Source organism: Lolium perenne, chromosome 5, assembly GCF_019359855.2.
Source record: "Lolium perenne isolate Kyuss_39 chromosome 5, Kyuss_2.0, whole genome shotgun sequence".
Classification (NCBI taxonomy): Eukaryota; Viridiplantae; Streptophyta; class Magnoliopsida; order Poales; family Poaceae; genus Lolium; species Lolium perenne.
In genome coordinates this window covers 108,100,239-108,125,544 of record NC_067248.2, presented here as the reverse complement: position 1 = coordinate 108,125,544, position 25,306 = coordinate 108,100,239, and the positions used below count along the sequence as shown (strand labels likewise).

Genomic DNA, 25,306 nt, shown 5'->3' with positions numbered 1-25,306 from the left:
GCTGTGTGTGTGTGTAGCCTGCTGTGGTGCACCTGGACTTGGAGAGGATCAGCTCGGCTGATCTTTGTGTATATCCTCTCTATTTCAATTCTTTGCTAACCTGCCAAGTGGCATTGCCACTTGGCACAATGTTCTATTTGTGTTGTTTGTGTGCAGGGATCAAGCAATTGATCAAGATGGTCCAGAAGATCATCAAGTCCAAGATCAAGTGAAGATGATCTTGTAGTATTTAGAGTAGAATCTATCCTTGTACTTTTCTTTTTATTTTCTTTTCAATTTTTCCAATTTGTGTAATTAGTTGTAATATTTCATTTATTTTTATTATGAATATTGTAAAGACAATGTATATTATGTGTTAATCAATAAAGCTCAAGGTTTTCTCTAATGAGCTTGATTATTATTTGTATATCTCATTATGTGTATTTTTATTACTTCTTAATGAATTTCCTCACAATTGAATTAAGAGATATTTATTTAATGTTTGAATTTTGAATTTTGAAATTCAAATTCCACTTTGAGTTGAATTCAATCATACAACTTATCTTTGAATTTAACCATGCAACTTAAATTTGATGTGATCTCTCCCCCTCTCTTCTCAAAAACCTAAACTAGTTAAGTGAGTTGCAAGTTTGTCGCACTCTCGAAACCCTAACCCTGTAAGGTGTCGAGAGAGAAACTTATCCCCCTTCGATGCAATTTTTGTTTAAAAGCGCGAAATTTCCCCAGAATTTGCAATGTAATGCACATCCCTTTCTAAAATCTACCCCTCGATTGTCTCTAAACCTGGGACATTACATCGTAGCCCACGAAAAATAAGGTGTGAGCTTATCAGGTTGATTGAGAAGTGGAAGTCACTAACATGAAAGAATGAAGAAGATAGGGAAAGGGATTTGAAATATCCAGAACGGTGGGCGGCTGAGAGTGAGGACGGCGATGATATCTTTGAGCCTAGCAGCAAGGCAAAGAGAGCTGCATCGTCGAAGGGCAAGAGTGTCAACTCCTCGAAGGGCAAGAGTGCTGCACCGCCGGTCGTTCCATACTTATTACAAATTCATTGTTCACTACATAACTTACAGTAACATAGTTTCACATTTGAAATTGCGAAGTAGTTCCGTACTTATTACAAATTCATTGTTCACTACATAAATTACAATAACATAGTTTCACATTTGAAATTGCAAAGTAGTTCCATACTTATTACAAATTCATTGTTCACTACATAAATTACAAATAAGTTCCAAAGTAGCACCTCACCGCCTAGTTTCTTCCCCTCCCGCGACGTCCCCTTGTGCCTCGCTGCCCCCTTCCTGCCGGGCCAGTGTCGAAGGTTGGACAATTAGTGTCCCAATGACCAAATTGATTGCATAGGAAACATTGTCTTGTTGGCCCTCCAGCTTCAGATTCATCCATATCATTCCGAATGCGCTGCGATGGCGGGAAGAAGTGGCGGGAAGGATGGCGGCAAGGGCGGGAGGAAAACACGGCGGTATGAACAGGAGAGGGAGAAGATATGGCGGGAAAGCGGTGACGGGAAAATAATGGGGGAGAAGTGCCAGGAGATATCACTCGTAATAAACCTAAACTAAATCCATGCACTGGTGGGATATGGCCGATCGGTCGGTAGCTGGCCAATTGGTCTGTAGCTGACCAATTGGTCAGCTATCGACCAACTAGTTCTCTGTCCAGCAGCCAACTGGGAATCGGCCTGCTACTGACCGATCGGTCATTAGCACTTTTGCACTTTTTTGAAATCGCATGCTATTCCTAGAATTAAATAAAAAATTCGTATTATTTAAAAAAAAGCCGCAACTTGATTCGATGAGACTAGCGTGACGCCCTGATCATGGAGCCCAGCCGAGGTGAAAGCCCAGAAGCATCCGAAAATGAGCCCGCTTGTATATATTCATCATTCACAGGACAACCCGTCCGTCCGATCCACATCCGCAAGTCGCCTACTCCCACTCTCCCCGAATCTCTCCTCCCCACAGGGGAAAAGCCAAAACTACAAAAAAATCTCGCCGCCGACCACCACCACGCCGACGGCCATGTCGGCGGACGCCCCCGTCCCCGTCCCCACGCTGCGCCCGGACGAGCGGGCAGGGATCCTCACGCTGCTCGCAGCCGCCGCGCGCCCGCTGGGGGACGTCGTCGCCGACTTCCTCGCGCGCTTCCCCCGCGAGCGCCGCCTCCGCGTCGGCGCCACGCTCTGCTTCCTCCTAGAGGCAAGCCACCACCCCTCCCACCCCCTCGCCTACTCTTCCCTGGTGGGGCTCCGCTAGCTCGTCGCGCTCTCCACAGCTAGCTTGCTTCATTCCTTCTCCAGATTGGGTCTTTGCGCCGGAATGGATCGGCCACTAGTTTCGTCTGCTTGGCTTAGCCCTTGCGTTCGGTCGCTAGATTTAGTGCCTGAGGTCACTATGGGTTTTTCTTAGCATTTTCTTCGTTTGGTTCCAAATTATTTGATCTGGGATGGGTCACTGACCTGCTAGATTTAGTGCCATCTTGTTACAAGATTCATCCATTTTTAATGGATTTGTAGGTGGCAATAAGTTTACTACTTCCTCTCTTCACTAATGCAAGCCCTTCTATAGATATACTTCAAAGTGGACTACATACGGACCAAAATAAGTGAATCTACACACTAAAATGCGTCCAGATACATGCATTTATGGAAAAAGCTAAAAGCCCTTACATTACTCAACGGAGCGAGTAATTTATTTGGGACTAGTCCATATCGACTTTACTGCCATAGCTGCTCAGTGTCTACCGAATCAAGTGATGTGTGGGCTGTGTCTGATTTCTTTGCTTAGGTGTCATTTGCTGGATGCCATCGGATTAGCCAACCATTACTTGTAATGAAAAGATAAACAAGACACCAGCATAGATGTATTAATTGCCTAATGGTTCTTCAAAAGGAAGCGTGCCTAATGGATCTTCAGAAAGAATTACCAACAAGCGGCTCACGTACAAATCTGAAACGACCCATAGCAGCTACAGTATGCATTGGACCTCTAGGATGTTCCAGCTATCTCGGTGTTTTGCATAAGCTGGATGCTGCTACATGGTGACTATGGCACACTCTGTAGTTCCTGTTTGCATTTTTTGGAGGATTTATTATTAATCTATCTTGATCATACTAGGAGTTAATACTTAATATGGAGATGTCTCTTTATCTCGTCTGATTCACAGACCACGTGGTATTTGAAGTTTGATGTGGTATATGTTATCTCTTACTAGGACAAGAAGATGCTTCATCCAACTGGTCGTCTAATTGCATTTGCAATTCTTCATCAGAGTTATTCCTCGCAGCCAGTAAACCCTTATGTTCCTCTGCTGTTAGATGTAAGTTCAGAACCTTGTTTTCCAGTCATTTTTGATTTAGATCGTTGTGGACAAACTTCCATTTCGACCTCCAATGTACATATAACATCAAATATGCAAACTTGGAAGCTGATATGTTTATTGTTGGGCTTGAATCATAATTTTTTGATAGTTTTCTTTGTCTTATAGTTAGAGATGTTCACTAGCGTCAACACATTACCTAATCGATATATTCTATGATATTGTCAGGTTCCCTTTACCCAGACTCTAGCTTTAGCTTCTAACATAAAGAAACTTGAATCCTTGTAATTCAGGCTGCATTTACTACTGTGGTCCACACGTAAACCTTTTATGTTAGTTATAATTTCTGCCGTTATTTTTAAATTTGGGCTCAAGAAGTTGAGATTTTAAATGTCAGATCAAAGTGTCCTTGTACAACACTGAAGCCACTTTATTTGCCAATCTAATTTCTGTATCAAATGTAGCACCAAAAAGGCTGTAGATGAGGTTTGAGCTCTTGCTGATCTTTTCTCCGGCCACATCAGATCATTTTTGCCTGTCTAGCTTGTTAGTAGCAGCTTTAACTCCATACTAACAGCTGGATATTGGAGCACTGTCATCCACGATTGTGCTGCCTTGATATACATGGTTTTAATAAGCTAAGATTTGAACACAACACACTGTTAAGATCAATTTCTACTTCCAGCGTTCTTCTGTTTATGGTCTTCTGTGAAGTCAAAGCATCTTGATCTTTTAGCATAGTCAATTTGGTGCACATAATACTGTCTCACAAATCTACGTGTTCCGCATACAATCTTATTCCATTTAATGAGTTACACTTCGACTACTGTTCATGAGTTGAGAGTTAACACCAAGCTGTGCAAATGAACAGTAGTCGATTTATTGTGCCGCTTTATTGTGTGGCTTTTGAAGCAGCTGCATCTTTTTGCCTGAATGGAGGGATGCATTTTTTCAAAATATGATGGCAACAAAGGAAGAATGGCTGAATTGAATATGTTTTTAAATCTGCTACTCCTTAAACTTGTTGGCATTAGATTAGCTGTTTATCATGCTTAAAGTTTTAATTTTTATCATCTACAGGCAGCCTGTGATGAAACATCAGATAAATCGGAACGGGCATTTGTCCAACTTTTGTTGATGGCCAATGGAAACAATAACAATGAGGTCTTTTCTCTTGCTCCTTGAATTGTCCATAGAACACCTATGCTAATATCTAGTGGGACCTTCGATAGCAGTTTTCTTGGCATTATATTTTCCTTGACTGTGCTGCACTGTCAACTTACCTCTGCTCATGGAAGTCCTTGGACATCCCCTATTTTCAAGCAGCTTGCAAGCTATCTCTTGATTTATCCTTTCCGACAAGTGTAGTTAATCTGTCTATGCTAATTTTGGCGGTGCTCTGTGTTTGTCAGGTGCTGCAACAGTCAGCTGTAGATTACATAAATGGGCCTGATTCTGCATCACAGGTAGAATGTTAACTTTTGCTTTAGTAAAAGGAACCAAATGAATGTAGTTGATGTAAACTAAACCCAGATTATTTCGAATATTAACATCCTCTTAACTCAGGGCTCATCTGTTTATTTAGGCCTTATTGCCACGGGAACAGCTTGAGAAGCAATACTGCGGCAATAGTGTACAGCCACAGCCTCAGGCTAGTAGTTTCAGAAGTGCTACCGTCAGATGTGCTATACCGGATCCAGATATACCTCAGAGTTGTGCCAATTCATCAGAGTATGTGTGGTCAGCTGCCTCCTGCCAAAGTTATGATGTGCTTGGAGTCCTTATTTCTTCTTGCGCTTTTCCTGATGGAATTGTTTTGCTATATCGTATCATTTCTAGGATATCACCGCCTGGAGGAAAACAAGAATGTGCATCTGATGATAGGGAGTCTGCTCTTAATGCTTTGCTGCAAGAAAAATCATGGGGAAGATTGGGTCCCCAGTGGATACGGCCGACACCCCCAAGACTTCATATACTTGACGGGGAGGTAATGTACTAGTTCGCCAAGAGTTGTACTTTCGATCCAGTTATAGTCTTAATATGAATGTACTTGTTCTCAAAATACAGCTACAGTGGCTGAACCCTGACAACAATCATGAGCTATTATGGGATTATAGCATGTGTGCTGACACAAGTCGTGGAGCTGCGATCCGAGATTTGATTGCAAGAGCCTTAAAGGGTCCACTTGGACCTGGCCAACAGGAGGTTCGCTGCTCCATTCTTTTATTTGCCCTATATCAATTTAAGCTAGGAAGAAATAATTGTTTTGATAAATATTTAGGCAGCTTTAATACTTCAATAAGTTTTTTTTGCATTCTCTTCAATCTTTTCTTTCAGCATGGTGCTGGATATTATTGTGGCACCAAGGCATTCAGCACCCTTTTCTGTTGCGCATGCATATTTATTCACACATAAGATATTTTCATATGGTACAAGCCTAATTTATTCGCAGCTTTTCTCAGCAAGTTGTTATAGAATTGGCAAAGGACTCTAAGCTAGTGTATCATTGCGGGATGACGCCACAGAAACTTCCAGTATGTATTACTCTCGTTAATGTTGATCTCCCCACACGATTCATGTCTTCAGTCTGATAGAACTATCTATGGTTTCAGGACCTTGTTGAGCATAATCCACTCATTGCTGTCGAGCTTCTTTCGAAGCTTATGAACTCTCCTGACATTGCAGGGTATGTCTGTTTCTTTTGTCTGGCATGCTCTGCTATAGTGATTGTCACCGCGGCAGCTTTTTTCTTAGTACTGATCCTCTTCCTTGATTCCTTCTAGTTATTTCGATGTTCTTGTGCACATGGAGATGAGCCTACACTCTATGGAAGTTGTAAACAGACTTACTACTGCGGTTGAACTCCCAACAGGATTTGTCCATGAATACATCTCAAATTGTATTCAATCATGTCAAAACATTAAGGTCTGTTCTTATTCCTCTGATTCATTCAATTTGAAATTGATGACTTGATTAGTTGGATCGGTTGCATAAAATTACAGAGTAATTCAGCCCCATGGCTAAATAGTATTATTTTAATGCTTACACAATCAGTTATTTCACAATTTAACCTTAGATGCATTTTCCCATGTGGATATCAAACCTCTGCATGTTGATTTGCTTTATTCAGTTACTCCCTCTGTTTCACGATAACTGTCCTTGGATTACAGATAATCCTTTGAAAACATTTGTCCTTTGAAAAATAACGAATGCTATAGTTAATGTTATATTTCTAAATCTTTGCGCTTGCTTGAAAATCGTTTGGAAGCTGCTAGATAGTTTGATTCTGTCAGTTATTCGGAGTACGCATGATCATCTCTCATCAAGTCTCTTAAATTTAATGCTTCCTTGGTCTTTGCGGCTGCGCACAGTGGGATGATGACAAATATTGTGAAAAATGGGGAATAATTCAGGCTATTTTGCCCATGGGAGGAGTATGCATGATCATTTCTCAGCCTCTCTCAAATGTAATGCTTGGGATGGTGACAAATATTGTGAAAATGGGGAGTAATTTAGGTTATTCTTCCCACACATGGGAATAAATCCCCTTGGTTGTTTTGTGAACTAAGGTGCTTGCATAATTGACAACCCATGTGTAATTAGCAGCAGCTGTTCCATGTTTTGCATCACTGCGGAATAATTTCTGTGCTTACAAAACATTTTCTACTCTGAAGAAAAGCCTTGCATGGCTGATGCCACTGCATCTTATCATTTTCTTGGATGCTAATGAATTCCTATTGATCATCTCACTTGGTAAATTCCTAAATTCGTTTAATATAATCATTTTTCCTGTGCAGGATAAATACATGCAGAACAGACTGGTGAGACTAGTTTGTGTTTTCCTCCAGAGTCTCATCCGAAACCAGATAATTAACGGTGAGCATATTGTTGCGTGCTTAGCAGAGACAACTTCATCTGTACACTGTTATTTATATATATATTTGAGTTCTCATTGATTTTTTTTTTTGCCTTAATCCATAATGATCGCTAATGGTGACAGAACTGCATGTTTGCTGTCCCACTTTTATTACTTCATATGAATGATTATTGCACAGCCTTACAACTGAACTGTTCTTTGATATTCCTGTGAATCACAGAGGCCCTTAGTGAAAGAAGCAACAAATACAATTGACTGCTGCTATTTGTATTTATCATTAATTATGGGCTATCTAGTGCTATTCAAATCATCATCTGAATCCTTGTTTATACCATTTTACAATGTTTTGAATGTCAGTAAATATTAGTTATGTTTGTGCATGTTGCAGTTCAAGATCTTTTCATTGAGGTACAGGCGTTCTGCATTGAATTCTCACGAATAAGGGAAGCAGCTGGCTTATTCCGGCTGCTCAAATCTTTGGAGTGAAGAAACAAGTTGTATGTTGCTATTTCCCATTTCTGTATATTATTCTGTCATCATTTTCATATTTCTGTACATCTTGATTCTCCTAGTCCCACCTGAAGCAATGAGGACTCCATGTTGTCCAGTATCTAAGTTCCCATGATTCTGTCCTTGCTGTGGGCTGTGGCAGAATAAAGTGATACAAATACCCTGATATTTCTCAATTCAAATTGTCAGATAAACTGGTGGTATTGTTATCGAACGTTTGGAGTTTCTGGTTCTCAGTAGTTCTCTGGCCACTGTGGGATGTTCAGGATCAGGCAGTGTGTGTCAATATCTTGCAGAATCAGTGACACCCTCCCAACGACAATGCACACCCCCCATATGAGTGGATCAAAAGAGGCACCAAGAGCAGATCCAGATAGTACTCTATTTGTGGTTGCTCAACATTTAGATATGTTTGTATACGTCAGCTGTATGGAGACAGATCATAGATGCATGTTTTGGTCTATTCTTTGATATCCATGTAATCTCAAGAATGCCAAGAGCTATTTATTGTAGTCCATGTTTTTTTATTTGGTTCAACCAGGACATGGTTTTGTACAATTCGTTGCCATCCTGTGCAGATCTGTCTGTACTTCACATTTTTTGAAGTAAATTTGATGGCTTGATCTACTTTTCGAGTAGTTGAATGCAGATGCTCTGTTAAACACGTTCTTACCGAACAAATGTAAACACGTCTATACAGTAATTAATCCTCTATATCCGTGTAATGTTTTTGAATGACAACGGCTGAATGCTTTGGAAAGGATACCCCACTGAATATTGAAAAATACCATGTCTTCCTCGTGATTGATTACTTAACTGTGCACCTAGTTTTAATATGAACCTTTTCCCCTTTTCTCTTTTTAATCATGCACCTGTGATTTTAGATCTTGTATTGGAGGAATTGGTTTCAGACTGGAAATACTGATACTCTACCTACTGTTTACAGATCATGAAATGGGTTTCTTTTTCAGATACTCCCTCTGTCTATGTATACAAAGCCACATTGTATCTTACTTTGACTAACAAATTAACCAATAAAAGGTTAGTTATGTCACCAGAGTATTTCATGGGAAATTTCTTTCAAATACGAATCCTATGGACATACTGCCTCAATTCCAAATTAGTAGACTGTGTATATCTAAACAAAGCTGAGTCAATAGTTGGTGCCCAAGTGTGCCTACCAGAATTTTGGTTGCCTATGAAAAGTAGCCCACATACCTCACATTCCCTTCATACCTTCTAATTTTTTTTGGCCAACATGGAGCTAAGGAATTCCTAGCTAGCCAATGGTTGGCAAAAAGTGGCAGGGCACCAAATGGCGTAAACCAAACACACTAACGTACTGAGAATTTTTTGGTATGTCATATAGCTCATATTTTATGGTAAAATAAATGGTTAAAATTAGACCCAAAATATGAAGTGTTATTGTATTTAAAGAGGGAGGAGTAGAGAGAAGTAGCCTTTTCATTTATCGTGTTATCATAGCAGTACCAAACTTAGGCCTTGCCGAACCGCCAAGCGACGCAATGGCCAACCAACCCTGTTCCAATTTTCCTTTTCTTCCTGTCTTGGCTGGTCCCCTTTAACCGACCTTATTTGAAACGTCTATGCTGTTACCTATTCTGGCTGACCGCATATTCCATTACATACGAATTTCATATGAAGTTGGCACGAAACAGTTCTGTTCACGCAAAATAGAGTATCTTTCAAATTTCCGAGTCATGAATAGGCCTTTGGTACTGTAGGGAAGACCACCAGTTTAGTATTGTATAACATAATATCTAGAGTAACTAAATTACTTCCTCCGCCCCATACAATATATCGGATATTTGTTAAAATTTAAATGTATCTACTTCATCAGGTTTTTTTTAATTGACCCAAATTTAGTACAAAGTTGTAGTAGAATCAATTTAAAGAGATCGGAGGAAGTAAATACTATTTAGTGACTAGATACATGTAAATTTAGACAAATCTCAGACATATTTCATGAGATAGAGAGAGTAAATTAAATTAAATTATGGCCAGTAGGTATAGTTGCTTCGACGACCGTGACTCCGATCATACCACATTTCATAGTCCAGTATTTTCAGGACAATTTTACTTTTTTTTGCGGGTAGAATATTTTACTTATTTGCAGTAGTGTTTATTACTATTGCCCATAAGCTAATTCATGGCCAATAATATAGTGTGAATTTCACTTTTCACCTCATGTTTGTGATTTGTGGACAACGTTTACCCCACTAATCTCTTTCTTCCATATATATTGCCTCAATGTCAGAATCATGCGGAAAAATACGCGGTAAAACTTGGCATAATGTTATAAGTTCAGGGTAAAAATAGCATTAGAGCAGTGATTCATTCATGGGAGTCTTTTTCAAATGATCAAGCCGGTATCAATAACTTTTTCCAAGTAAAACTTGCTGGAGTACTATGCACCGCAGCAGTAGCTAATTAGTAATACCTGGCACTAATTAAACGGCCAGGCAAATGACCGAACCGAAGGCAACATCTTGTACAGCATACGCAATAATTCACGAGACGGCCGCAGCGACGGCGGCGGCGTCGTATCCGCGGCAGTGCGGGCTGTCGGCGAAGTCGCCGAGCGGGAAGGAGGTGGAGACGGGGCCGATGTAGAAGCTGAGGCGGTCGCCGTCGCGGTCGACCTCGGCGACGGGGATCCAGAGGAAGAGCACCTTGACGTAGATGCCCTCCAGCGCCGCCAGCTTGTCCGCCGTGGCGGTGCCGGCGATGCGCCTGTTGTACTTGACCAGCCACTGCTTGCCCAGCAGGAACTGGCACTCCCGTGGGAAGTACACCTGGAAGCCGCCGTCCGGGCCGAGGTCGTACCCCTGCACCCCTTCCGGCAGGATGCCCCGCGGGAAGTCGTACCGCTCCAGCATGTCGTACGCCGTCGGCGTCGCCTCCGCAGCTACTGCGACGGCGGCGAGGAGGAGGACGAGGAAAGGGTAGGTGGCGTTGCTGTTGCTGGGCGCCATGGTCGGGGAACTTCTTGGTCCCTTCTTGGGTTTGATTGGGTCCGAGGCCGAGCTGGCTAGTTTGCTTACTTGACAAATGACAACGGAAGTGTCGGCTTTTGTAGCTTATTATTGTTGGACCTGGATGGATGGATGCATACTTGCTTTTTTATTAGAAATGTTTTTATTAACTGGAGTATCCACTAACATATTGACCAATCATGGAACAAGTTGTAGTTGTTATGTGTGGTGCATATTTTACTGCTTAGGGGTAGCTATCTTCTTCATATAATTGATGAACACACGCCACATTTGAATTTTTTAATTACATATTTAGTGGAGAATATGTAGACAATGGCCAAACCCTCAGTGCGAAATGGTATACCTAAATACAAATCCTTTCGCCTTTTTCTCAACCAAAAATTACTCACATACGGTGCCGTTTACGTATGCTCAGTATATTTGTATATGTATGGAGTACTTCTACACCCTCTTACCCTAAATACTTGTCACAACTTTAAACAAAATGTGGATTAAAATAAATACGTTTAAATTCATAAAACCTGCAAGAAGTTTTCATAGCCAGAGGGAGTCATTTGCTACGCACTCCACTCAACTGATATAAACGCATCCATTTTTGGTTGCATTCATTTGTTAATCCGGGTTTGAGTGATGAGGGACACGACTCATAGAACAACAATTAAATATATTTATCCATTTACAAGTGGAGCATTGGGACGACGACCTGCAAGTTTGTTTAGGGAGACAGAACCTTTAGAACAATGCCCTTGAAACTTGACAAGAAAAAAGGCCCTTGAAAGATAACGTATGTATGATTATAATACAGTAGCTAATCAAAAGGTGATTGAGAAAAATGAGGATATAGAAGGAGACAGGAGGGGATGGATGTGGAAAGAGATGGAGGGAGATATCCGAAGCATTTGCATCGGAAGATTCTCTCCTGGAGGAGCAAGTGATTAGTGATTGGCCTGGCCCACATGAACAGCGCATCAAGCCCGGCGTCTACGCCACGCTTTGAGGTCTCAAGCAAACCCACCGTGCGGTGCTAGGCCCATGACAGTATACGACAATGATGATCGATTACTTGTCTGGGCCCAGTACTTTTAAACGAACTGACTAGATAGTGTACATGTCAGCGCCTCAATCCGATAGAGAGGGTGCTTACAAAAAGTGTACTCTGGTTGTTACCCCAAACACCTTATGCACACATTCTAGAAGCTGTCACCGGCGTCGAACTGCCAACCCCCCTTAAAAGGTTGATATCCGTTTAGTTCTCGCCTACCGTCGATGCCACCACAACGCCAAATAGCGACCCCGTTCAGCGTGGGTCCATCATGTCACGCCCGTCATGGAAACCCCACTAGTTGGACGGTCGAGACCCGCCATGGTCGACACGGTTGATGCAACACCGCACCACCTCTTGGCTCCTCCATCCAGCACCTACTTCAAAAACATTGCCTGGGAGGGAGAGCGACACCAAAAACGCTACCATCACCTCCCTTGCCGCCCGGAGAACGGAGGCCACATCTGCCACCATCCATAGCGCAGACCACCGCCACACTATCCACCACGCGCCGGAGATCCCGCACCCCGCCTAAGGTGCCGGCTCGTGCTAACCTTGCACACTAGGGAACGATGAAGCCGCCGATGATCAGGCTTCGCGATTTGGAAAGAGATGTGGGAGCTATCCCAACATTCACGCTTCTCAAAATAAAAAATAAAATAAATCCCAACATTCGCACCGGAAGATTTCAAGAGCATGTGATTAGTTCATCTGCTTGGCCCACATGAGGAGCGCATCAAGCGCGGCCGTCTACGGCACGCTCTGAATTCTGAAGTCACCCACCGTGCGGTGCTAGGCGCATGGCAGTATGAAAATGACGATCGATTAGTTTTTTTTTGAACAAACAAAGGGCCCGAAGACCCTAGAAGCTGCATTGATAACTGAAGCGGTGGTTACAAATTGCAGAAAAGCCCCTACAGTTCGGGGGATTCCTGGATAAGGACCAAGCTATTACAGAGAAGAGCCCAGAAGAAAATTGGAAAAAGCAATCCGGTCCTCGAAGCTCTGCACCGCATCTGGATCGCGCCGTCGAGCTGCTCCGCCATAGAACTGACACCGGCGCCGGGGACGAACCACTTGGTCCAATGTCGTGGCAGGAGCGAATGAGCTTCCTGATGGGATTCGTAGCCTAGAAAACAAAAAAAATTCCTACCGCAAGAACGAAAACACAAGCCAAGATCTAATCTATTGACGGTAGCAACGAGAAGATCATGAGACTAACCCTCGAAGATTTCCAAAGCCTAACGAGATTAGATCTCGTGGTGGATGTAGTCGATCACTTGCCGCTTGCAAAAAGCGCGTAGAAGATCTTGACCGCTTGCAAAAGCGCTGATACGTCTCCAACGTATCGATAATTTCTTATGTTTCATGCTACTTTATTGATGATACCTACATGTTTTATACACATTATATGTCATATTTATGCGTTTTGCGGAACTAACCTATTGATGAGATGCCGAAGTGCCAGTTCCTGTTTTCTGCTGTTTTTGGTTTCAGAAATCCTAGTAACGAAATATTCTCGGAATTGGACGAAATCAACGCCCAGGTTCCTATTTTGCCCGGAAGCATCTAGAACACCCGAGAACCGTCAGAGAGGGGCCACGTGGGCCCACACATGGTGGCGGTGCGGCCAAGGAGCCAGGTGCGCCGCCCTAGTGTCTGGCCCCACCAGACCCCCTCCGAGGCTCCCCTTTCGCCTATTTAAAGGTCCTGACCTAAAACCCCGAGACGAATAAGCCACGGTACGAGAAAAGTTCCAGAGCCGCCGCCATGGCGAAGCCAAGATCTGGGGGACAGGAGTCTCTGTTCCGGCACGCCGCCGGGACGGGGAAGTGCCCCCGGAAGGCTTCTCCATCGACACCGCTGCCATCTCCACCGCCATCTTCATCAACGCTGCTGCTCCCATGAAGAGGGAGTAGTTCTCCATCGAGGCTCGGGGCTGTACCGGTAGCTATGTGGTTCATCTCTCTCCTATGTACTTCAATACAATAATCTCATGAGCTGCCTTACATGATTGAGATTCATATGATGATGCTTGTAATCTAGATGTCATTATGCTAGTCAAGTGGGTTTTACTTATGTGATCTCCGGAGACTCCTTGTCCCACGTGTGTAAAGGTGACAGTGTGTGCACCGTGTGGGTCTCTTAGGCTATATTTCACAGAATACTTATTCACTGTTATGAATGGCGTAGTGAAGTGCTTATTCATATCTCTTTATGATTGCAATGTGTTTTGTATCACAATTTATCTATGTGCTACTCTAGTGATGTTATTAAAGTAGTTTTATTCCTCCTGCACGGTGTAATGGTGACAGTGTGTGCATCCGTGTTAGTACTTGGCGTAGGCTATGATTATGATCTCTTGTAGATTATGAAGTTAACTATTGCTATGATGGTATTGATGTGATCTATTCCTCCTACATGGTGTGAAGGTGACAGTGTGCATGCTATGCTAGTACTTGGTTTAGTCGTGTCGATCTTTCATGCACTCTAAGGTTATTTAAATATGAACATTTAATTGTGGAGCTTGTTAACTCCGGCATTGAGGGTTCGTGTAATCCTACGCAATGTGTTCATCATCCAACAAGAGAGTGTAGAGTATGCATTTATCTATTCTGTTATGTGATCAAAGTTGAGAGTGCCCACTAGTGAAAGTCTATTCCCTAGGCCTTGTTCCTAAATACTGCTAGCGCTGCTTGTTTACTGTTTTACTGCGTTACTACTGCTGCGTTACTACTGCTTGTTTACTTCCTACAATATTACTACCATCAACTGCACGCCAGTAAGCTATTTTCTGGCGCCGTACTACTGCTCATATTCATTCATACCACTTGTATTTCACTATCTCTTCGCCGAACTAGTGCACCTATTAGGTGTGTTGGGGACACAAGTGACTTCTTGCTTTGTGGTTGCAGAGTTGCATGAGAGGGATATCTTTGACCTCTTCCTCCCTGAGTTCGATAAACCTTGGGTGATCCACAAACCTCTGCTCTTGGAGGCCCAACACTGTCTACAAGAATAGAAGCACCCGTAGACATCAAGCTATTTTCTGGCGCCGTTGCCGGGGAGGAAAGGTAAAAGGTACTCACACTCCGGATCTAGGCTACTAAGCTATTTTCCGGCGCCGTTGTAAGTACTCGAAGCTATTTCCTTTAGACTCTGCAATTGCGGCATTTGGTTTCTTGTTTACACTAGTTAGGCATAATGGACAACAATGACCTTCTTATTCTATTTCCTGATTTAAGACATGGATGGTTTGATGCGAAAATTAAAAAACCCATGGAACATATTAATATGAATGCTTTGAACACTATTGTTGCTAATGCTATGGAAAATTCTAAGCTTGGGGAAGCTGGCTTTGATGAGCATGATATTTTTAGTCCCCCGAGCATTGAGGAGAAAATTTACTTTGATGATACTATGCCTCCTATATTTGATGATGAGAATAATAATGATAGCTACTTTGTTGAATTTGCTCCCACTACAACTAATAAAATTGATTATGCCTATGTGGGGAGTAATAATTTTATGCATGAGACTCATGATAAGAATGCTTTATGTGATAGTTATATTGTTGAGTTTGCTCATGTTGCTACTGAAAGTTATTATGAGAAAGGAAAATATGGTTGTAAAAATTTTCATGTTACTAAAACACCTCTCTATGTGCTGAAATTTTTGAAGCTACACTTGTTTTATCTTCCTATGCTTGTTACTTTGCTCTTCATGAACTTGTTTATTTACAAGATTCCTATGCATAGGAAGCATGTTAGACTTAAATGTGTTTTGAATTTGCCTCTTGATGCTCTCTTTTGCTTCAACTTCTATTTCTTGCGAGTGCATCATTAAAACTGCTGAGCCCATCTTAATGGCTATAAAGAAAGAACTTCTTGGAAGATAACCCATGTGTTTTTTTTTAATACAGTACTTTGTTTTATATTTGTGTCTTGGAAGTTGTTACTACTTTAGCAACCTCTCCTTATCTTAGTTTTGTTGCATTGTTGTGCCAAGTAAAGTCTCTATAGTAAGGTTCATACTAGATTTGGATTACTGCGCACAGACAGATTTCTTTGCTGTCACGAATCTGGGCTTAATTCTCTGTAGGAAACTCAGAAAATTATGCCAATTTACGTGAGTGATCCTCAGATATGTACGCAACTTTCATTAGTTTTTAGTTTTTCCATTTGAGCAAGTCTGGTGCCATTTTAAAATTCGTCTTTACGGACTGTTCTGTTTTTGACAGATTCTGCCTTTTATTTCGCATTGCCGTATTTGCTATGTTGGATGAATTTCTTTGATCCATTAATGTCCAGTAGCTTTGTGCAATGTCCAGAAGTGTTAAGAATGATTGTGTCACCTCTGAATATATGAATTATTAATTGTGCACTAACCCTCTAATGAGTTTGCTTGAAGTTTGGTGTGAAAGAAGTTTTCAAGGGTCAAGAGAGGAGTATGATATACTATGATCAAGAGGAGTGAAAGCTCTAAGCTTGGGGATGCCCCCGTGGTTCATCCCTGCATATTTTAAGAAGACTCAAGCGTCTAAGCTTGGGGATGCCCAAGGCATCCCCTTCTTCATCGACAACATCATCAGGTTCCTCCCCTGAAACTATATTTTTATTCAGTCACATCTTGTGTTCTTTACTTGGAGCGTCGGTTTGTTTTGTTTTTGTTTTTGTTTGAATAAAATGGATCCTAGCATTCACTTTGTGGGAGAGAGACACGCTCCGATGTTGCATATGGAAAAATATGTCCTTAGGCTTTACTCATAATATTCAAGGCGAAGGTTGAAACTTCTTCGTTAAATTGTTATATGGTTGGAATCGGGAAACGCTACATGTAGTAATTCTAAAATGTCTTGGATAATGTGATACTTTGCAATTGTTGTGCTCATGTTTAAGCTCTTGCATCATATACTTTGCACCCATTGATGAAGAAATACAAAGAGCTTGCTAAAATTTGGTTTGCATATTCGGTCTCTCTAAGGTCTAGATAATTCTAGTATTGAGTTTTGAACAACAAGGAAGACGGTGTAGAGTCTTATAATGTTTACAATATATCTTTTATGTGAGTTTTGCTGCACCGGTTCATCCTTGAGTTTGCTTCAAAATAACCTTGCTAGCCTAAGCCTGTATCGAGAGGGAATACTTCTCATGCATCCAAAATCCTTGAGCCAACCACTATGCCATTTGTGTCCACCATACCTACCTACTACATGGTATTTCTCCGCCATTCCAAAGTAAATTGCTTGAGTGCTACCTTTAAAATTCCATCATTCACCTTTGCAATATATAGCTCATGGGACAAAATAGCCTTAAAAACTATTGTAGTATTGAATATGTACTTATGCACTTTATCTCTTGTTAAGTTGCTTGTTGTGCGATAACCATGCTTCTGGGGACGCCATCAACTATTCTTTGTTGAATATCATGTGAGTTGCTATGCATGTCCGTCTTGTCTGAAGTAAGGGAGATCTACCACCTTAATGGTTGGAGCATGCATATTGTTAGAGAAGAACATTGGGCCGCTAACTAAAGCCATGAATCATGGTGGAAGTTTCAGTTTGGACATATATCCTCAATCTCATATGAGAATAATAATTGTTGTCACATGCTTATGCATTAAAGAGGAGTCCATTATTTGTTGTCCATGTTGTCCCTGTATGGATGTCTAAGTTGAGAATAATCAAAAGCGAGAAATCCAAAATGCGAGCTTTCTCCTTAGACCTTTGTACAGTCGGCATGGAGGTACCCCTTTGTGACACTTGGTTGAAACATGTGTATTGCGAAGATTCGGTAGTCCAAGCTAAGTAGGACAAGGTGCGGGCACTATTAGTATACTATGCATGAGGCTTGCAACTTGTAAGATATAATTTACATAACTCATATGCTTTATTACTACCGTTGACAAAATTGTTTCATGTTTTCAAAATAAAAGCTCTAGCACAAATACAACAATCGATGCTTTCCTCTTTGAAGGACCTTTCTTTTACTTTTATTGTTGAGTCAGTTTACCTATCTCTCTCCACCTCAAGAAGCAAACACTTGTGTGAACTGTGCATTGATTCCTACATACTTGCATATTGCACTTGTTATATTACTTTACATTGACACTATCCATGAGATATACATGTTATAAGTTGAAAGCAACCGCTGAAACTTAATCTTCCTTTGTGTTGCTTCAACACCTTTACTTTGATTTATTGCTTTATGAGTTAACTCTTATGCAAGACTTATTGATGCTTGTCTTGAAGTACTATTCATGAAAAGTCTTTGCTTTATGATTCATTTGTTTACTCATGTCATTACCATTGTTTTGATCGCTGCATTCATTACATATGTTTACAAATAGTATGATCAAGGTTATGATGGCATGTCACTTCAGAAATTATCTTTGTTATCGTTTTACCTGCTCGGGACGAGCAGAACTAAGCTTGGGGATGCTGATACGTCTCCAGCGTATCGGTAATTTCTTATGTTCCATGCTACTCTATTGATGATACCTACATGTTTTATACACATTATATGCCATATTTATGCGTTTTCCGGAACTAACCTATTGACGAGATGCCGAAGTGCCAGTTCCTGTTTTCTGCTGTTTTTGGTTTCAGAAATCCTAGTAACGAAATATTCTCGGAATTGGACGAAATCAACGCCCAGGTTCCTATTTTGCCCGGAAGCATCTAGAACACCCGAGAACCGTCAGAGAGGGGCCACGTGGGACCCACACATGGTGGCGGCACGGCCAAGGAGCCAGGCGCGCCGCCCTAGTGTCTGGCCCCACCAGACCCCCTCCGAGGCTCCCCTTTCGCCTATTTAAAGGTCCTGACCTAAAATCCCGAGACGAATAAGCCACGGTACGAGAAAAGTTCCAGAGCCGCCGCCATCGCGAAGCCAAGATCTGGGGGACAGGAGTCTCTGTTCCGGCACGCCGCCGGGACGGGGAAGTGCCCCCGGAAGGCTTCTCCATCGACACCGCTGCCATCTCCACCGCCATCTTCATCAACGCTGCTGCTCCCATGAAGAGGGAGTAGTTCTCCATCGAGGCTCGGGGCTGTACCGGTAGCTATGTGGTTCATCTCTCTCCTATGTACTTCAATACAATAATCTCATGAGCTGCCTTACATGATTGAGATTCATATGATGATGCTTGTAATCTAGATGTCATTATGCTAGTCAAGTGGGTTTTACTTATGTGATCTCCGGAGACTCCTTGTCCCACGTGTGTAAAGGTGACAGTGTGTGCACCGTGTGGGTCTCTTAGGCTATATTTCACAGAATACTTATTCACTGTTATGAATGGCGTAGTGAAGTGCTTATTCATATCTCTTTATGATTGCAATGTGTTTTGTATCACAATTTATCTATGTGCTACTCTAGTGATGTTATTAAAGTAGTTTTATTCCTCCTGCACGGTGTAATGGTGACAGTGTGTGCATCCGTGTTAGTACTTGGCGTAGGCTATGATTATGATCTCTTGTAGATTATGAAGTTAACTATTGCTATGATGGTATTGATGTGATCTATTCCTCCTACATGGTGTGAAGGTGACAGTGTGCATGCTATGCTAGTACTTGGTTTAGTCGTGTCGATCTTTCATGCACTCTAAGGTTATTTAAATATGAACATTTAATTGTGGAGCTTGTTAACTCCGGCATTGAGGGTTCGTGTAATCCTACGCAATGTGTTCATCATCCAACAAGAGAGTGTAGAGTATGCATTTATCTATTCTGTTATGTGATCAAAGTTGAGAGTGTCCACTAGTGAAAGTCTATTCCCTAGGCCTTGTTCCTAAATACTGCTAGCGCTGCTTGTTTACTGTTTTACTGCGTTACTACTGCTGCGTTACTACTGCTTGTTTACTTCCTACAATATTACTACCATCAACTGCACGCCAGTAAGCTATTTTCTGGCGCCGTACTACTGCTCATATTCATTCATACCACTTGTATTTCACTATCTCTTCGCCGAACTAGTGCACCTATTAGGTGTGTTGGGGACACAAGAGACTTCTTGCTTTGTGGTTGCAGGGTTGCATGAGAGGGATATCTTTGACCTCTTCCTCCCTGAGTTCGATAAACCTTGGGTGATCCACTTAAGGGAAAACTTGCTGCTGTTTTACAAACCTCTGCTCTTGGAGGCCCAACACAGTCTACAAGAATAGAAGTACCCGTAGACATCAAGCGCGTAGAAGAAATTGACGGTGCCACAATCGGGCAGCACCTCCGTACTCGGTCAAACGTACGGTGTTGATGAAGAGGATGTCCTCCTACCCGTTCCAGCGGGCAGCGGAAGTAGTAGATCCTCCTCGGAATCCCGGCAGCACGACGGCGTGGTGGCGGTGGTGGTGGAGAACTCCGGCACGGCTTCGCCTATGCGCTGCGGGAGTTGTATGTGGAGGAGGAGGTGGCTAGGGTTTGGGGAGAGGGGTCTATGGGCGCCGGCCTCAAGGGGGCAGGGTTGGTGTGGCCAAGGTGTGGCTGCCCCCTCCCTCTCCTCCTCATTATATAGGTGGAAATCCCCAAGTGTTGGTATCCAAGTCTTCGAATAAGACCCGAAACCAAAACCTACCAAAGGGACAAAACCTACCCAAGGGGGGAATCCCACTCAAGGTGGGACTCCCACCCTTCCTTGGGGGGGGGGGGGGGTTGGCCGGCCACCATTGGGGAGTCCACCTGGGACTCCTCCCCCTTAGGGTTGGCCGGCCATGTGACATGGGCATACCCTTCGGGTACCCATTATTGGTATACCTGGATCAGCTCGGCCCAATATGGAGAAGGCCCAACAAGGCAACCCGAAGAAGTAGTCGACTAGGACTCTTGTAAAACCCTAGGCTGGTTACATATATAAAGCTAGCCAGGGCACCCGAAGTAGGGGGGAGAACAGATAGACAGAATATAGACAACATAGCTCCGCCTACGGCGACACCCTGTAAACATACATATCATCATATAGTGGATTGCTAGCAGCACGTAGGGATCCTCCACCGAGGGGACCCGAAGCTGGGTACGTCGTGTGCCTAATCTCGTCCCCGGAATCTCCATCGTCGCTCTTCCCGAAAACCCTAGTCTACAATACGTAGGCATTGCCGAGGTATTCCCTCGTCAATTGGCGCCGTCTGTGGGGTTTGCGACGACTGGATTTCGTCATCCGGGCGGGATCCGTCGAGTACATCATCATCAAAATCATAAGATCTGAAAATTTGGATTTAGTCCGATGAGTTACGCGGGCGGAAATCCTCATCTACATCGCCGGCTCGATCACATCTGGCTGACTCATGTTCGCCCGACAAATTCAAATCCATCGACAACTTCATCTGGCGACTTCATCTGGCGGCTGCTATGTTCCGTTTTTACACGCCCGGGATGGTTCATTACTAAATCGATTGCGAAGATCGCGGCGGCGGCAGGCAGCTTTTCTAGTTCACAGCATCTATGGAATTATCGAGTACGGACTCAGGTCACTATTTGTCAGGAAGCAAAGTGCAATCCGCGTTTCTCCACTGAGAAGTAATTGACGAAGGTCCCAAGACATCATGGCTTGCGTGGGGCAAAGATCAACAATGAAAAAGGGAGACGTGCTAGGTGCTACCTAGCTCGCATGGCTAAAACACCTGCCAAGTGCTGCATGGAAATTCGAATGCTGGTGTGGCACGCCTGAGCACTCGTAATACTTCTAGCACCGGTGGAAACAAGATCAGATAGAACATGAGTTAAGGATGGAAGGAGAGGCTGGCAGACTGCTGCGGCGCGTTCACGTTGCTAGTCAAAGAAATAAAAAAAAAAGGAGGAAAAACAGCATGGATCAAGCTTTGCAAGGAGACAGCGAAAAAAGGAGAAAAAAGCATGGATCAGCAGTTCCCGGCAAGTTATCACGCTGCGCGGAAAATTTGAGAAATACTTTCGCCATTGCCATCTTCGTATTCGTCTCGGCTGTCAACGACTACCGACAACTTTCGTCACCATTAAGTGCAAAAGACTACAACGCCATCGGCTTCGGAGGAGCCGGCATCGCCGGCGCGCATCGTCATGTCGCGAACTCGCCATCTGAGACAAAAACCAGGTGCTATATTTTCAATTACGCAAAATTTATTCCGCCAAATATTTTTCGGCTCGTACTATTTGCGCGCACTTTTTGCGCCGTAATATAATTGCAGATTGGAATAAGCTCCGACTACTCGCCTATCGCGGACTTGACATAGCGCACTCGCCTCGCTTGGGGGCTCGCCCGCCGCGAACGCAACAATTCATTCCTCTAGGCTGATTACTTCATCCGTCGGATGACCTGCTCCACTTCATCGGCTGTGTCCGCTTTGTCGACTCCATCTGCCGGACGACCTATTTCCATGTCGACTCCGTCGCACCCGATAAAAAAGCTAAGTATTCCTCTTCCGAGAGTTAATTATTATTTATTTACTTTCGCCATATCCAAATACTCGGGGGCTGCGTCATTACATTATTACAGCAAATACACCCGATACTCGTGGTTGTGTCATTACTTTGTTACCACAAATATACTCGGTTACTTGGTGAATTTATTTTCTTCGGCTCTGGATATATCTTCTCCTGTTCAGTGGAATTATTTTCTCCGGTTCAATGGAATTATTCTCTTCGGCAGTGGATTTATTTTCTTCGGCTTAGTGAAATTATCTTCTTCGGCTCAGTGGATTCATCTTTTTCGGCTTACTGGATTTTGTCTTCGTCGGATTCATCTTATAAGGTTATCATTGGTTTCCTCTAATATAATATTACCCGATGCGTTTCCGGGTTAATGGATTCATCCTCTATGGTTATTACTGGATTCTTCGGCTCAATGGATTCATCCTCTATGATATCAACGGATTCATCTTTTATGGTTATTACTGGATTCTTCGGGTCAATGGATTCATCTTCTATGGTTATTACTAGAACTATTTTCTCCGGCTCAATGGATTCATCCTCTATGATATCAACGGATTCATCTTTTATGGTTATTACTGGATTCTTCGGGTCAATGGATTCACCCTCTATGATATCGGCGGATTCATCTTCAATATATGATGGTGTAGTCTTTAATATGGATTCATCTCAACAACGCTCGGGGGCTCGGTTATTTCTTCATCAACAATTTCGCGGCATCCACTTTTGCTATTTGATGGTTTCTACTTTGGCGAGATTTCTTATCTACACTCGAAGATTTCATCATGCATCAGCTTCGTCGTGTCCAAAAAGCTAAGTGTTCTTTTATTTTGCACAAAGTTGATTATCATTTACTTTTGCCGCACCCGACGCTCGGGCGCTGCGCGACATATATTCACTTTATATATCATCGAATCCAAGCATCTGACACCGCATGCGAAAAAGAGAGTCAAAGAAAAGATAGAAAAAGTTTGTTTATTTATGCAGGAGAAAGCCGACGAAATTGTCTACAAAAGAGAACCCGACGAAATTGTCTACAGGGAGAACTCGACGAAATTGTCTTCAAGAAAGGAGGAACCCGACGAATTCAAAAGAGCACCCAACGAAATCTTCTTCAGGGAGGAACCCGACGAAATCAAAAGAGTACCCGACGAAATTGTCTTCAAGAGGGAACCCGACGAATTCAAAAGAGTACCCGACGAAATCTTGAGAGAACCCGACGAAATTTTATTCATGGAGGTCTCGACAAATTATCTCCAAGGAGGTCCCGAAGAATTGTCCTCGGGAAGGACCCGAAGAATTGTCCTCAGGGAGGACCCGAAGAATTGTCCTCAAAGAGGACCCGAAGAAATTTTCCTGAAGAAGGAACTCGACGAAATTTTCAACAAGGAGGAACCCAAAAAAAAAAAGTGGACAAATCTTCGGGTCCATTAACTCGTCATATTTTTCCGAGCAAGAGCATCGGTGATGAACCCGACAATATAGAAGAATCCAATATATTCGGCTGTCTCATTACACCCGAGAGAAAAATAGAAGAACCCGCAAAATGGGTCATTGCATCAGTTGAACAAGGCACTTGACAAAATATTCTCAGAGCGCCAAAGTAGCGAACAATCTCTGAATGCCGCAAAACTCTGCGAAGGTAAGACCCCAGATCCGTTCTGTGTGGCGTGGCATCGCCAAAGACTGCGCTCTGCTACTTTCTTCCGTATCAACAGATACGAAGAAAAATCCTAACGGACGCGTTAGGTACCCGATAAATATGACTGGGACTCGACAGAATGGTAAGACCTTAAGCGGCACCTGTCGAAGTTTACACCAGTATCCCGAGATCATGTCCAGGGACGTGATCTTGAAGTAGGTTTTTGCGGATTGCCACTAGAGCAGTTAACTAGTACCTGATCCGTCAGATGAACTAGCCCCAACTACCATTATCCCTGTACAATATAGAGATCAATGTCAAATAAAAATAGCAACGGCCTGGAGTCGATAAAAAGAGGGGCTGCGCCCAGAAATATGGTTAAGTTCTTTATCGAGTAGTACAACTTGGGCCTATGCCTAGGTGCAAGCACCTGCCCATAGGCTCGGGGGCTACTCTTATCGAGAGTATTGTTCACCCTCCCGATAAGATACAAGAAAGAGGAAAAATTATGGTGTCGATTAAAAGCAAGTTGAGCCTACACCCAAGTGCAAACACTTGGCTGTAGCCTCGGGGGCTACTCCCATCGGGAGCGCTGGTCGCGCACCCGATAGAAAAATAAATTCGACAACATCTATGACAATCAAGGTTTGTAGACTCAACTCGATTCTACGACTCGAGTGGAGCCTACTCCCATCGGGAGCACATGGATTTCATCAAGTCCTCCAGAAATATAGTTAAGTTCTTCATCGAGTAGTACAACTTGAGTCTATGCCTAAGTGCAAGCACTTACCCATAGACTCGGGGGCTACTCCCATCGGGAGCGCTGCCGCGCACCCGATAATTTCAAGAATCGTCGACATCATCTACGCTACACATGATCTACGACATGGACCTCGCCTTGTATTTTTTCGACTTCGGAGATGGTTATGCTTGGAGTTTCTACGCAAGTCTTCGACTTCCCTATAAACTCGGGGGCTACTGACATGGGCATACCCTTCGGGTACCCATTATTGGTATACCTGGATCGGCTCGGCCCAATATGGAGAAGGCCCAACAAGGCAACCCGAAGAAGTAGTCGACTAGGACTCTTGTAAAACCCTAGGCTGGTTACATATATAAAGCTAGCCAGGGCACCCGAAGTAGGGGGGAGAACAGATAGACAGAATATAGACAACATAGCTCCGCCTACGGCGACACCCTGTAAACATACATATCATCATATAGTGGATTGCTAGCAGCACGTAGGGATCCTCCACCGAGGGGACCCGAAGCTGGGTACGTCGTGTGCCTAATCTCGTCCCCGGAATCTCCATCGTCGCTCTTCCCGAAAACCCTAGTCTACAATACGTAGGCATTGCCGAGGTATTCCCTCGTCACCATGCAAGGTGGAGTCCCTCCGAGACTCCACTTTCCATGGTGATTTCTTCCGGACTTTTCTAGAACCTTCTAGAACCTTCCATAAATGCACCGGATCATTTCCAAA

The 25,306-nt window shown here is 43.1% G+C and overlaps 2 protein-coding genes across 2 annotated transcripts; one reads left to right on the top strand and one right to left on the bottom strand.

Annotated features, from left to right (window-relative positions):
• Positions 1 to 1,972: 1,972 nt before the first annotated feature.
• LOC127299591 (uncharacterized) lies at positions 1,973 to 8,356 on the top strand. The gene is made up of 13 exons (XM_051329571.2): positions 1,973 to 2,222; positions 3,238 to 3,342; positions 4,423 to 4,506; positions 4,755 to 4,808; positions 4,928 to 5,073; positions 5,182 to 5,329; positions 5,410 to 5,547; positions 5,805 to 5,876; positions 5,955 to 6,028; positions 6,126 to 6,267; positions 7,140 to 7,218; positions 7,608 to 7,716; positions 7,919 to 8,356. The coding sequence occupies exons 1-12, from the start codon at positions 2,046 to 2,048 to the stop codon at positions 7,703 to 7,705; spliced, it is 1,317 nt and encodes a 438-aa protein (XP_051185531.1). The 5' UTR covers positions 1,973 to 2,045; the 3' UTR covers positions 7,706 to 7,716; positions 7,919 to 8,356.
• Positions 8,357 to 10,022: 1,666 nt separating this feature from the next.
• On the bottom strand, positions 10,023 to 10,791 carry LOC127299590 (uncharacterized). Its single transcript, XM_051329570.2, has one exon. The coding sequence runs from the start codon at positions 10,723 to 10,725 to the stop codon at positions 10,261 to 10,263; it is 465 nt and encodes a 154-aa protein (XP_051185530.1). The 5' UTR covers positions 10,726 to 10,791; the 3' UTR covers positions 10,023 to 10,260.
• Between the last annotated feature and the right edge of the window lie 14,515 nt (positions 10,792 to 25,306).

What these genes read in the sequence shown, in the direction of transcription:
- LOC127299591 (XM_051329571.2), top strand. Translation starts at nt 2,046, where the DNA reads ATGTCGGCGGACGCCCCCGTCCCCGTCCCCACGCTGCGCCCGGACGAG. An exon ending in ATGTTCCTCTGCTGTTAGAT is followed by an intron (nt 3,343 to 4,422) that starts GTAAGTTCAGAA and finishes TATCATCTACAG; the next exon opens with GCAGCCTGTGATGAAACATC. An exon ending in TTGGACCTGGCCAACAGGAG is followed by an intron (nt 5,548 to 5,804) that starts GTTCGCTGCTCC and finishes AGCTTTTCTCAG; the next exon opens with CAAGTTGTTATAGAATTGGC.
- LOC127299590 (XM_051329570.2), bottom strand. Translation starts at nt 10,725, where the DNA reads ATGGCGCCCAGCAACAGCAACGCCACCTACCCTTTCCTCGTCCTCCTC.